The following is a 14987-nucleotide window of genomic DNA, read 5'->3' on the forward strand; positions in this document are numbered from 1 at the left end:
TACAATGGATACACAACACTAGTCTAGGGTAAAAGTATTCATGCATTCCATGTATAGTACATGTGACATTTTTTACTCTAGTCATTGTTACTGAAAAAACCAAAACAATTTCTTTGTTTCTAATGATTTTATATTCATTTTAACACCAACAGACACATAGACTGATAGAAGGAACGAACACCTTTTAGTTTTTTTTTATAATTATCAGCTATGTGTGTTTAGTTGCATGGGTTTTGGGTGTTGCATATATAGTGTGTATATTGTGGCAACAAATAATTATTATACAGTCAGTCATCAAGATTCTTCTTTTACTATTAAAGATTTGTCTGTGTGTCGTATTATAATCTACATACACTTTGCATACAATAAACTTATACATTCATTTACTTGAGGCAAAATAGACACATACACTTAAGTTTATATGAATGTATGTAACTGTGTATTTGTATTTTCTCAGTTAGTTTTTATCTAGTCATAAATCATTTGGTTATTTGTCTCTTTATTGCCTTAGATTGTTTTAAATCCATTCATGCCATCGCCTTTTTAGAAAATTTCTTTGTGTCTTTACTAAGAGTATACTATAGAGCATTTGAAAGAAAGATTTATTACATGTTTTTGGAATTTTTTTTGTTGGGATGTAATACTAAGAGGAACATTATAATTTGTTATAGATCTAGAAATATAATGTAAACGTTTTTTAGTGGACTAATACTTTTAATAAATGTAATCTCAGACTTTGAAAATATAGTATAGAGTAATTCATACCGTAGCGGTATCAGAAGTATGAGTTTTCTTAAAACAAATACAAAATATTCAATTCAACTACAGATCTGTAAACAAATTATTCTGGTAATGTATATGTTTTTATCATATTCGGTATTTTTCGGATAATAGTTTAAATAATGCCGAAATGTACTTATTTAAAGAATTGTTTTCTTTATTCTCAGGAAGTAATTTTTATGCTGTTTTAAATTCCAAAATAAGATAGATTTAATTTTAAAAATTTTAGTACAAAATATATATGTACCATCAATTTAAAAAAAATGGATTATTCTCGCTTCTTTGGAAGTCAATAAACATCAATTCCACAGATGGTAAAAAAATCACTTAATGCTACTTTTGAAGTGGTGATAAATGTTATGTTTTTGAAGCTTCTAGTCTGACGAAGGAAACTTAATCACGTCAGTGCACGATACAAAGAGCTGCCTGTTATTCTATATCACTTGTTTCGAATCGTTCTATATCCTGAACATATAGACACACCAATTTTGGAACGGATTATACCTGCTCCAAACTGACCTGAACATTATTACAGATATAGACTCGGAATTTTTTCCGGTAAACGTGGAGTTTTTGGTTTCTTTTCATTTGATCAGTTTTATATGTGGTCTACGGCATAATATCGTTAGTTGAAATTAACTTACCAATGAATTCTCAATGAACCGACCATGCTTGGACCAAACAATTTCGCAAAAGTATATTCTTATAATCTGTGTCAAAAAAAGTCGACAAAAATATCGGATATACTAAAGGTGATGTTGCTTTATACTGTAGTTATAGAACTAAAAGCAAAAAACAACATCTGATATCGGCATTATATATTTTAAGTTGTTTTATTTAAAGAAAGTTATTTATTTCTATTTAAATTTCATTACATAGGACCCATTTATATTACTTAGAGTACCTTCCTTAACTGAATAAAGTTTTCAATAAATACTTTACCCTTTTGCCTTTATTAATGTAACTATGTCTATGTATGTGTAAATTTATGTCTAAGTGTGAACAATTTATAAAATCGTTGAAAGTTTATTGAAATTCAATTTTTTTATTCACGGCTTGTACTTTCATTTTAGGAAGTTTTTGTTTTAGATTGATTTTCAATGAACAAATGGAAATGGGTTTCGGGTTATTGTTTACAGAAGAAATAAAGTAAAACTTTTGATAAAAGTAAAATTTTAATTTGTGAACCTACTAGTAACTTTACATCAAAATAATAAAAAAAACTAAAAAAAAAAAATAATTTCTTTTAACTGTGTGAACTAAGGTTTAAAATAATAAAAATAAATATATCTACTTACGCTCTAACTCTCGGCATTGGTGGATAAATGAATGAAGGACGATGGGTTCTCTTAATAGCTGGTAATACTGGATAATTTGTCAACTGACTAGAATGATACATTAACGCCAAATGACCCGTCTGACGTTCATCGCCAGTTAGATGTTGCTGTGACGATGTACCCGGTGACGGAGGACCAGAACCATCACCATCCCCACCACCGCCTCCACCACAAACACCACTCAATGATGATGCCACCGGCAAATTGGATTCATCAATTGTCACACGATGCTGTGAACCCGAATCACGTATACGAGCAGTTGACTTGGCCGGCGACACAGAGTCATGTGATACAGTCTCCGACGAAACTAAAAGATTTGGTGAAGGTGTCACAGTTGAAGAGGGCGGTGGCGAGGAGGCAGGGCGTCTTAATAACGATTCATCACCACTGCCACTAGCGGCTCGCATATGACGGGATTCTTGTAACAAACTGGATGCTGTATAAGAAGCCGGTACTGTGGGTGTTGGAACTGGTACGACACCGTGATTGTGTGTATGATGATTCTGATGGTGAGGATGTTGGAATTGATGTGGTAAATGATAGTGATGATGACTACTTAACTGATGACGTACTACTGGTTTTTGATTAGCTACAATAACTGGTGCTGATGGCTGCTGCTGCTGTTGTTCATCCCTATAGGAAATTGTTGTAGTAGCAGCAGCAGCAGAAAATGTTGATGTTGTTGTGGCGGCTAAAGGTGTATCACTGGTTGATGCTGCCGAAGATGTTGATGGCAATGAATCCGTAATGGTACTGCAAGTTGAATTTGAACGAGACATTATTAATTGTAAATGTATGGTTTGTAATATGAAGCGTTGAACAAAAAAAATTTTTTTTGTCTGTTATATTATTACAACAACAATACAAATAATAAACTTAAATCACTTATTTTAGATTAATATTTATTACACTTCCCGAAATATGTGTAAAATAAATTTTATTCAAAATATTGCACGTCCGGACATAATGATGAATGAATTATAAATGATTTTTAAGCTTTAACTCATGGTACTCGTATCAACTTGCTATTTGCTGCAGCAGCCTAAAGTTTTATAGAACTATTCTCATACGTAAAATACTCAGAAAATCAGAAAAAATTGAAATGTCGCGCTTGTTTTTTTATGTTTTTAAATTGAATAATTGAATTAAAAAAAGTGCTGTTGACCGGTTTAGTACGGTGCTGTTGGTGTTACTATGGTGTCAATGAGACTCGACGTACGTACACTTTTATAATATTTATTCTTTCTGGGGGACAGACAGTCATCCATTCATATATTTCTAACTGTGAGTGTCTGCAGCAGATTCTGCAAATTCGTATGAAAAAAAGGGAGTAATTGAAGAAGTTTTTTTGTCCATTTAAAAAATACCCTAAAGGTGTCATGAAGCAATTTACTTGCGAGGCTGGCATAGAAATCTAAAGGTCAGTTTTTATTTTGTATTAAAACTTTTGAGTTTTCTTTTTATGTATTTGAAAGGGGTTGTTTTCTATACAAAAAATTACATTTAACGAAAATGTGAAAAAATTTCCATTTATAGAAATAAAACTTATTTTTCAAGAATTTATCGATTTTTTCTAAAGGAAATTTATTGAAGTTTTTCTTTAAAAAATTATTCAAAATTAAAAAACAGTAGTAATTTTATTAAAAAAATTTTAAAAATAATTTAAATTATTATTTTTTTTTTAAATTAATGTAATTTTTTTTATTAAAATAATGTAAAATTTTTAAAAAAATTTTAAATTTTAAAATATATAAAAATATCCATAGAATATTTTCTATAGAAGCAAAACTTATCGAATATTTTATTTAAAAAAAGAATATTTATTGAAAATTTCTTTAAAATGAAAATTTAAATTTAAAAGAATTATAGAACATTTTTTAAAAATTTCTTATAAATAGAAAATTTATTGAAAATTTCTTTTAAAAAGAATTTTCTATAAAAAATATGGAAAATTTTTTTATAAAAAAGCAAAAAAAATGTCTATAAAAAGAAAATTAATTGAAAGTTTTTGTATAAAAGAAAATTCATTAAAAATATTCTATAAAAAGATAAATTATTGAAAATTTTCGAAAAAACAGAAAATTTATCAAATACAACACAATAATCGTAAATTTAATGAAAATGAATTCAAAAATTCTATAAAACAAAGTTTTATAAAAATTATTCTATAAAGATAAAGAATTTATCTAAAATTGATTTCCACAAAGTAACTTTGCATATAATAAATTTAACGAATTTTAAAGATGTAAATATTACTATTCGTACTATTACCTTTATTCCATTTTATATACATACGTTTGTATCTATCTATCTTATTTTATGCAAGTTTTCTTTTACATAAAAATACAAATGAAGCAAAAAAACAGAAAGTTATTTTCTTTTATATAAGCATAAATCCCTACAATAGTTTAATTTAAATGTCTTTCCTTTTATTAATTGAATTTTATTCTAGTATTTTCTTTCGTTTTAATTTCAGTGTCGTCGTCGCCTATTGTATTATTTTAAATGCATTTTGCATATATACGATCTTTTTGGTAAATTATTTTCCTTTATGTGCTTCATTTTTGTTCTGAATAGAATACATTTTATAGCTTTGATTTTATTTGTTTTACTGTTTTCTTTTTGACAAATTTTCACAAATGAGAAAAACAGAATTAAATTAGAAAGACATCCATACAGAGTTTTCTTTGTAGCTTATACGGTAAAGTAAGCAGGGGACATTTGCTTAAAAAATTTAACCTCGAGAACCGAGATTATTATCTCGTAATACATCACTCTTTATTATAATTGTCTACTAAAAGGTAACTAGTATATAGTTTATAACCATTACAACTAGATTTTTGTATTTGTTTGTATGTTGTATGAATGAATGACACGAATTTTATTTAATCCACAAACACAGTTTTAGTTCTTTAAATACATACATATACATAAATATGAATTTGACTCTGTATTTATTTGCCACTTTACACTACTGATGTCAAGTAGTCATTTAGATTTTTTTATACTCACAGCATAATATCGTGCAATATAAAACAGAAATGTAATAAAAAGAGAGTTTGTTTTTGATCAAAACAAAATTGTAACAAAGAATTACACTTAGATAAATATTAAACACAATATGTATATTTAAATCTCTCATTAAATTAGAAATTTATGTTAAATTGCTAAAAATTAAATATTCACAATATCATGAATGCCAGGAGAAAACACAGAAAAAATAATTAAAAATTATTTTTTAAACAATTTTTGAAAATTAACCGGGAAATTTTATATACAAATGTATTTACTACTTCAAAATGACAAACCCGAACATAACATTTTCTTTTAACAGATTAAAAACTAGAGATTATTTAAAAGCAAGATTATTTAAAAGCAATGCAGACGGGAAGTAGTCATTGAAAGTGTGTGGTTATATAAGTTCAACCTATTACTGAGCTTTTGCTGAATATAAATAGAAAAATTTTGAAAAAAAAATATTACGAAAATCCACAAACAAATCTAAATCTAAAAACGAAAATTCTATAACATGTTACGAATATATAATTTACCAAAAATGTTCCATAGAAAGAATCTTTATCGAAAAATTTCTTAAAAAAGAAAATATATCAAAAAAAAAGAGAATTTTTCAAAAATTTTCTATAAAAAATGTTTGCCAATATTTTCTATAAATAAATAATTTATTAAAAGTTTTCTATAAAGAAATTGATTTATTGAAATTATCGAAAATTTTGTAGAAAAAAGATAGTTTAACGAAAATTTTCTTTAACAAGGACAGTTTATTGAACATTTTTTATTTTTAAAAAGAAAATTTATCAAAAATTTGCTATGAAAAAGCGTATTTATCAAAAAATTCCTATAAAAAATAAATTTGATCGAAAATTGTCTTTAAAGAAGAGAATTTATTGCAAATATTCTATAAAAATAGAATTTATCGAACATTTCCTATAAAGAGAGAATTAATCGAAAATTTTCTATAAAAAAGAGAATAGAGTGAAAATTAAAAAAAAAAGGAATTTATCGAACATTCGCTATAAAAGTATCGAAAATATTTCTATAAAAAAGGGAATTCATCAAAAATATTTCTTTAAAAAGGGAATTTATTAAACTTTTTCTATAAAAAGAGAATTTATGGAAAATTTTCTATAAAAGTTCGTAAAATTTTCAATAAAAAGGGTTTCCTTTTTTTAAGGTTTTTATAAAAATGTTTCGAATATTAGTTATTCAAAAATCTTCATTTAAAAAGTAAATTAGTGAACATTTTCTATAAATATAAAGTTTAATAATTAATTTTTTATTTTTATTAAAATAACACCAAGACCAATTTCAAAACAAAATTGTTGTTGCAATATACTTTTTCTTCTACTGCTTCCATTAAATTCATTTCAATTCTACTTCCTTTCAACTTTTAAAAACCTTTAAAAATTCAAATATTTACAAAACGCCTGCAGGTATTTTTTCACTTGATGCATTTTCAAACACATTCTAATACCAACAAATTATATTGCCGCAAACCAATATTTGTATATATACACAACATTAATGCCCTCGGGGCATTTCAATAAACATACCGCAATAATTTCTCTGTGTGTCCACTTAATATTTAAGCACTTTTTAGAGCGACCAACCGACCCACAACATTTTCCAACATAAAAAAGAAATTATAGAAAAAAGTGTATATTAAACGTGAAACTACAAGTCAACAAATCAGCGAAACAGGTCATCAGTTAAAGTTCAAGTACTTTCCTCTTTATTCTTGCCACTTATGTTTTAATACAAAAAAAAACATCTATTTAATGTTCCATATACAAAAATAAATTTATACAAGTTTTTGTAGTCTCAACTAGAAATCTCTAAGCAAACAGAATTAATATAAAGCAAAATTTCAACTTAAATAAATAATGAGCTACATAGTAGAACTTTAAATAACTAAATTGGTTAAATTCACTTAAACACGTTCTGCCTAAATTTGGGTTTTCAAATATTCTAAAATACGCTTTATCTTATTATTAAATAATATTAATAAAAACAAAAGTTTAACTCTTTAATTTAAGTGAGATTTAAAGTAGACATCACATGTTTATACTTGTGACAAAATTTTATTTAAAATTATTAGTTCTTGTTGTTATATTTTTGAGCTTAATTTAATAGAGATGTTTTTGGAGTATTTGTACTGTATACAGAACCAGGGTGAATTTGACTTTGAAAAAAAAGATTTCCCTTGAGATTGCTTAGACAATAGAATCACATTGTTTCTCTATGTTCAAATAAAGCAGTGACTGAAAAAAACGTGTGCTAAAAGCATGATAATGAAATTTTAGTTCATATAGAATTTTTGATGCTTAAAAATATAGTTGCTGTCAGAGGCTAGAAAGAGTGATTTCTACTTAATACTCTTTTTAAATCGCAGAAAACCTTCACTGATTCGTTTGATAATTAGCCGAAATTCTACTAGAATAATATATAGACAGATATGAAAGCTATATTAGCTTTCATATCATGTTGGTTCAAATGGTTGGGAATTTTTTCAACATTCGCCTCATAGTCCAGACTTTGACCCGCCCGACTTATATTTATTTTGATCGATAGTTTTTAGTTTTTTTAATGTGAAATTTCAAAAAAAAAAAATAAAATTTTTTCTTAAAAAAAAATAGTTCTAGAACGAGTGCATACCACTACATATTCTTGAAAAGCATCCCTGGCATAGAGACGTATATATTGACTAGATCTAACATAAAAACAGTTATAGATTTTTTCAAAAAAATTAAGACAATTTTTATAACATTTTATTCCTTTATATTGCTGCTGATATCTGGTATGCATACAGCCATTTAAAATTATCATAAATTTTGCCACTAAAGAGTATCATGGGAAAAATACCACAAAAAAAACTATAAATACAATTTAGTGTAAAAGGGACTAAAAATTTCATCCAAAATAGAGTTTAAAGACATTTTTGTAAAATATAAAGAGTTGTGCATTTAAAAAAGTTTCTGCGAATTTTTTTTGTATTTGAAATTTATGTGGAAAAATTTGGTTTATATTTTACCATCACAATTTAAAATAAGAGAAATCGACTATTGCTTCTGGTCCCCCGATATGTAGGTAAATGCACACATTTATAAAAAATAGTTTTCAATAAAACTGCATACAATATTTTAATTAGGTCCATGTCTTTTTAATAAAAGAAGTGTACGACTGTGAACTAACAAATAAGAGGTCCAAGTTCATATTATGTGTGTGCAATTTTTTGTGAACAAAAAAAACTTTTTAAGTCCATATTTGCAAGTAATTATTTAAGTAGTTATTTGTAAGTGTTGGTAATAAGTTGAATTGTAAATGTGTTGGTAATAAGTTAAATTTTAAATGAATTTCTTCTTGATTTCATATAAGTCGAGGTCGAATTATTGTAATAATTGGAATGAAGTAGGTAGTTATTAATAATAAATCAATAATTGCAAAATAAATATTTTTGCAATTTTTAAAACAATATTTGATAAAAATTTTATGACACTATTGAATTAAATGATCAATATGTAACTATACACATACATCCATATTAAACTTTTAAATTTAAATTAATTTTGTAAATAAATAAATATTTTAACTTAACATATTTAAAATAGTCTCACAAAAAAATATTTGCAAAGAATAACTTCTTGAGAAATTCCAAAAATGTTTCTCACCCAGTATTTTGTGCATTTATGTCTGTTTAAGTATGTAACAGTATATATAAATTTCCATAAACATTTATACTTATTTAACACTCAACCAAAAACTACTTTACTCCTTCTTTAAGTTTTATTTTGATTTGGCAGCTCTATGAGAATTTCCTTTATTTTTTTTTTTTTTATAAAAGTATTTAATTTTTTTTTCATTTCGTGGTAAAAGTCAGCATGTTCTGTTCATGATACAATAATTTTCATGATGATAATGATATTGCTATTGTTGTTGTACGCAACAAACAAAAAAAAATGGTAAGAGTTTTATTAAGTATGAAGTTATAATTAACAATTACTGCAAATATTACAAAAATGTTGTGTATGTTGCAGATACAGATACATTTTATTATATAGAAGACATACACACACAGTTATTGAAACAAATGTTACTTACAAATTACACACTTACATTACCACATATGATGTGGTGTTATCAACATACACACACAAATTTAGACTTAAACTGTAGCATTTTGTAAGTATGTATGTACTATGTGCTTGCCACTGGGAGTTTTCTGAAAAAGTTCCCACACACACTAGCTCTTGTATTTTAATAGAAATTTGTGGTGGTGTCTGTGGTAACATTCATAAAATATGTGTTTTGTTTAAAAATGTATAATTATATAAAAATAAAGTCGTACATTAGAGTACAGTTTTGTTTTTTGAAAAAGTTTAAAACTTTTTGCATATTTTCTCGCCTGGTAATTAACTATTATTAAGTTTAAAAATATAGTAAGTTTTTTCTAAACAAAGGAAATTTTATTAGAAATTTTCTATAAAAAGGTAATTTATCGAAAATTAATTTATCAAACAAATTCTATAAAAATAGAAAATGTGTCGAAAATTCTTATAAATAAAAAATGTATCGAAAACTTTTTATATAATGAATTTATTGAAAATTGTATATAAAAAGAGAGTTTCTTAACAATTTTCTATAAAAAGAGAATATATCGAAAATTTTCTATAAACAGAGAATTTATCAAAAATATTCTACAACAAAAGAGTTTATCGAAAACTTTCTATAAAAGAGAATTTATCGAAATCTTTATATAAAAGCAGAATTTATCGAAAACTTTCTATAAAAAGAGAATTTATCGAAAACTTCCATAAAAAGAGCATTTATCGAAAACTTTTTATTAAAAGAGTATTAATAAAAAACTTTTTATAAAAGGAGTATCTATCGAAAACTTATTACAAAAAGAGAATTTATCGAAAGCTTTCTATAGAAAAGGAGCATTTATGAAAAATTTTCTATAAACACATAATTAATCGAAAATATTTTATCGAATTTCCTATAAAATGTTTACCACAGATTTTAAAAGAAACTACATCTTAAATTTTGTATTAAAAAAAATTCATCGAAAATTTTTTATAAAATCTCTATTATAAAAATAAAATCGAAAAATTTCCATAAAAAGAGCATTAATTGAAAAGTTTCTATAATAAAGAAAATTTTCTATAAAAATGGTTTACATCAAAAATTTTCTGTTGATAGATAATTAATCGAAAGTTTTCGATAAGAAAATAATTTATTTAAAATTTTCCATGAAAACAGAATTTGTCGACAATTTTCTATAAAAAGAGAATTAATCGAATATTTTCGATTAAAATAAAATTTTTAAAAATCTTTTATAAGAAAAATCGATTCTAAAATTTTCCTAAAAAAAATTATCTTAACTTTTCTATACAAATTTATCTTGATTATTTTTTTAAAAAAAATTATTTATAATTTTTATCGCAAATTTTCCATGAAAAGAAATTTTATTGAAAAATGTTTCCCCATTATTACTTTTTATTCAATTTACAATTTAAACGGATGCAAAATATTACTGTTAATGTAATATAAAAAGTAATGTAACACGTGTCGTATACTTATTTTTAAGCTATTGAATTATATATTAGTTATACGTCCCTTGCATAAATTTATAAAAAGATTTTACTTAATACTTCTTTAGTAATTTCTCTTTTGTTTTTACATAAAAATATAAAATAACAGTTCATTAAACTTTTTGCCCAGTTGCCTATATTCTTTTCAACAAAAATATTATTTAATAAAGTTTCAAGCTGTTTTGTCTGATTCACTGAAAAACAAAACAGAAAAGGCAACATTTCCATTTTCTGCTTTCGGCCTCCAGGATAAATAACCAAATGAATAGTCAAGAAATGAAAACAGCAGCTGTAATACAAATAGCATAAGACATTTAGAAATCAAAAAAACGAAAGAAAAATAAAGATTTTTTTAAAATATATTAAACAAAAAAACTGTATGGCAAAATAAAAGAAACTAAATGCTTAGTACAGATACACCAACTAAAAACTTCATTTAATACTTTTCTGGCTTTACTTATATTTGTTCAATTTAAAGATTCCAAAACAAATATAAAGAATACCCACAATTTCAAAAAGATTGCAACTAAGTTGCACATCAACAACACTACACGTGTACAATAATTTGTTTTACTATTTGTACAAGAAACTATAAAAGAATTTGTGGCACCAACCAACCACCAACCTCAGCATCATTGATTGTCTACAGAAAATACTACGTACTACATTTATAGTTTTTTCTTCATATTAATTTTTAAAAGCTTCTTTACTATTTGTAGTTTTAAATTTTCTGAAATTCTTTTAGCAAATAACAACAACAACAACATTTTATTTAATGCCTTCGGTATACTCATAACAAAAGCAAGCAGCACATTTGCTCTTTTCATTAATATCAAATGTTTAAGTAATATTTGACCCATTTTCCACACAATTAACTTTAATTATGATTCTTGTAGGAGAAAATTAAATTTTCTTTCTTTGGATTTTTGTTGGTAAAAGCAAAATAATATCATTAATCAAAAACTAAGTTGCTGGCAAATGAAAGAAAGGACAACATTATATTGAAAATGTGTGCGAGTGTTTGAAAACTTTTAGTGGTAAAATTTAATTATTTAAATTGAAGTTGAAAAGTGGTTGGTTAGTATTGTGAGATTTTTTAAATCACCAGAAATTCTGTTAATATTGTTATAAGCATTGGCTTAGTTTTTGGAACAAATTCTATTTATTAGATTTTTATTAGTTTCAAAAGAGGCCACAAAATAATTAGAAAACTAGAAAAAACCAAACAATTTGTCGATTAAGTTGTTTAAGTAAAATTACAATTTATTTCGTGAATTAAGAAATTTAACACAATTTTCTACCGCATAGACTTCCTCGAATAAAAATTTAATTAAATTTACAGTAAACAGATAATGAATTAAAAACTTTTTACAACATAAAAAATGATCGAAAAATTTTGTATAAAATTCAAATATCGAAAATGTTCTATAAAATAGAATAGAAAATTTATCGAAATTGAAAAGTACGTTGTTATGTAATTTATTACAATTAAAAGACACTACCAAATTTTTACTATGTATTCAAACTCTTTTTACAAATGGAGAATTTTTCAATTTTTTTTAATAAATATTGTATTGAAATTGAATTCAATGCAATTTTAATAAATATTGTATTGAAATGAATTCAATAAAAATTTGTCGAAAATATTCTATAAAGAGAAATTTGATCAAAAATGTTCCATAAAAAAATTTATCAAAAGTGTTATACAACAAAATTATTTTAAATAAAAATTTGTCTAAAAAAATTTTTACAATTTTCTATAAAATAATTTATCTTATTTTTTTAAAGAACATTTAAAGGATATTTCTAAAAAGATTAAAATTTTTTTAATAATTTTCTATAAAAAAAAAGAATTTAAGAAAAATATTCTATAAACAAGGGATTATGTAAAATATTTTCTAAAAAGTTAAGAGATATTCTAGATTTTTTAATTAAAATTCATCGTAATTTTATAAATTGTATAAAAAGATGATTTATCGAAAATGTTGTATAAAAAATTATCTAAAAATAGTTTTAAATAAAAAAATAAAAATGTTTTTATAAAAAGAAAATACAGTATTTTCTATAAAATTACCATTTGTCGAACATTTTCTGTATATAAATATATTAATTTTCCATAATTTATTCTAATATTTTTTCTATAAAAAGAAAATTTATAAAATATTTCCAAAAAGTGATATTTTTCGAAAATTTTCTATGAAAAGAGAATTTATCGAAAAGTTTCTATAAAATAAAGAATTTATTAACATTTTCTATAAAAAGTGATTTTGTAGAATATTTTCTAAAAAGATAATTTTGAAAAATATTCTGTAAAGAGAAAATTCGTCATAAATACTAAATAAAAATAGAATTTGAAGTTTTTTATAAAATTAATAATTTTTTTATAGTAGAAAGTTTTTCAAAGAATTTATCAAAAATTGTCAATAAATTCGAATAAATAAATAAATAAAAATTTTCTATAAAAAAAAATTAATCCAAAATGTTCTATAAATATAAAATTTATCGTTAATTAATATTCTATAAGAATTGATCAAAAAAGTTCTATTTCTAATTAATAATAAACTTCCAAAATTTACTTTTTAAATAAAAATTTAAATTTTAAATTTCATTTCTCTTTTCAAAAAAGTTTTCATAAAATATTTAATACAAAGAATGTTTTCCACAACAACACTTCCTTTAGAAAATTCTTTGTTTTTTTATTTTTTTTTGTTATTTTTTATATTTCTTCACAAAAACATTTTCGGTTAAAAATCAACTTGCTGTTTTTAAAAATAACTTTTGGGAAAGAAATGCTAAAAAAAGAGATGACTTATTGAACATCATTATCATCATCCCACAAACTCATACTGGTTAGCTAGCAACAAGAAGAAAATATATAGAGGATATACGGTTGTATGTTCTCTATCTCTTTATCTCTGCCAAAAGAAACCTGAATTTGCCAATTAAATAAACTTTTTTTTCATTTTTTTGTTTTCGGTTTTCTGCTGACTTATGCGAACAAAGAAATAAAGAAAAACGTTTTTGGAAAAAATCATCCACTGGCTTAAACAGGATAAAATATAAAATACTTTGTGGATTTTATTGTTGGACAGAGAGAAAAAGAATCCAACAAGAAGCAACTTTTAACTTAAAACGAAAAAAAAAGAATTTTAACAAAGAAAATTTAAATTTGAATTTAAAAAATAAAAAAATAAGGCAGTTTAGTTTATTTAAATGGCTTTAATAAATATAAATACTATATAAACATATTGTATATCAATGGAAATGAAATTGTTATTTAATAAAAAGCATTTTTTTTGTTGATGTTGATGTTACTACTATTGGTAATATTAAACCGTTTAGTTTTGTATGCTTTATTATTTCCTTCCTACTCAGCTTATCAAAATACAATTCATAAATTCATGTACACAATATATAAATTAAAGCCAATAAACTCAGGTAGACAATATTTGTACATATTTGTATCTGTAAAATGTACAAATGTATGTAATTTTAATTATTTTTATGTCTGTATAACACACCTGAAGCTATTGTAATATTGCCTAAAACATAATAGTAATTCAATTTAATCCAGTCACGTTAAAATACTGATAATTTGCAATTTCAATAGAAAATTTCTATAATGAAATTATCTAAAATAAAACGCAATCAATGTAAAAAAATTGTGTAACAATTAAATTATGTTCTTGTCATAAATTTTAAAATCAAGTAGAGATAATGTCAGTTACATTACATATACATATTTGCATAGTTTAAAATTTTTTTGTTTAAATTCATATCCATTTAGTCTTTAAAAGTGTTTAAGATATACAACAAGTTCATATAATAAATATATATGTATTTTATTAGGGTTGCATTTTTTACTTCTTTTGGAATACCATAATTCGGATAATAGGATTTAGGTCTATTAATTTTCGACTCACAAGGAAATAAATTAATTTTTTTCTTATTTATTTCCGAAATAGTTTATATTTTCATAGGGATTCTTATCAGTCTATCCAGATTCTTCAAAGATCCTTTTACTAAAATCTACTTTACCACAGAGCTGATTTCATTTCCGGCGTACGATTGTGTCTTTCAAGCTTCGAATATAGTTGTTATATTTTTTCAAGAAGGATGCTATACAACGAAAAAGTTTATAGCAACGGATAAGGTCTGCATGAAAAAGGGGGAAGTGAAATTATGACTTAGTTAAATTCTTGAAGACCTTTTCGGCTTACCGGTAGGCAAAGGTAGACCGGTTAAAAAGGATTGGGATAAA

General features: G+C 24.4%; 1 protein-coding gene and 1 long non-coding RNA gene across 2 annotated transcripts in view; one reads left to right on the forward strand and one right to left on the reverse strand.

The window, feature by feature from the left end:
• The window catches only part of LOC124418878, a 668817-nt gene that overhangs the window by 616347 nt on the left and 37483 nt on the right, over nucleotides 1-14987 (forward strand). The window lies entirely within an intron of this gene.
• Nucleotides 1-14987, reverse strand: part of LOC111675722 (proton channel OtopLc) — a 58082-nt gene that overhangs the window by 11676 nt on the left and 31419 nt on the right. The window contains exon 2 of the mRNA XM_046946629.1: nucleotides 2079-2870. Within this exon, the coding sequence (XP_046802585.1) occupies nucleotides 2079-2870 (792 nt within the window). The remainder of the gene's footprint in view (nucleotides 1-2078; nucleotides 2871-14987) is intronic.

The sequence above is a fragment of the Lucilia cuprina genome, chromosome 3 (genome assembly GCF_022045245.1).
Source record: "Lucilia cuprina isolate Lc7/37 chromosome 3, ASM2204524v1, whole genome shotgun sequence".
Lineage (NCBI taxonomy): Eukaryota > Metazoa > Arthropoda > Insecta > Diptera > Calliphoridae > Lucilia > Lucilia cuprina.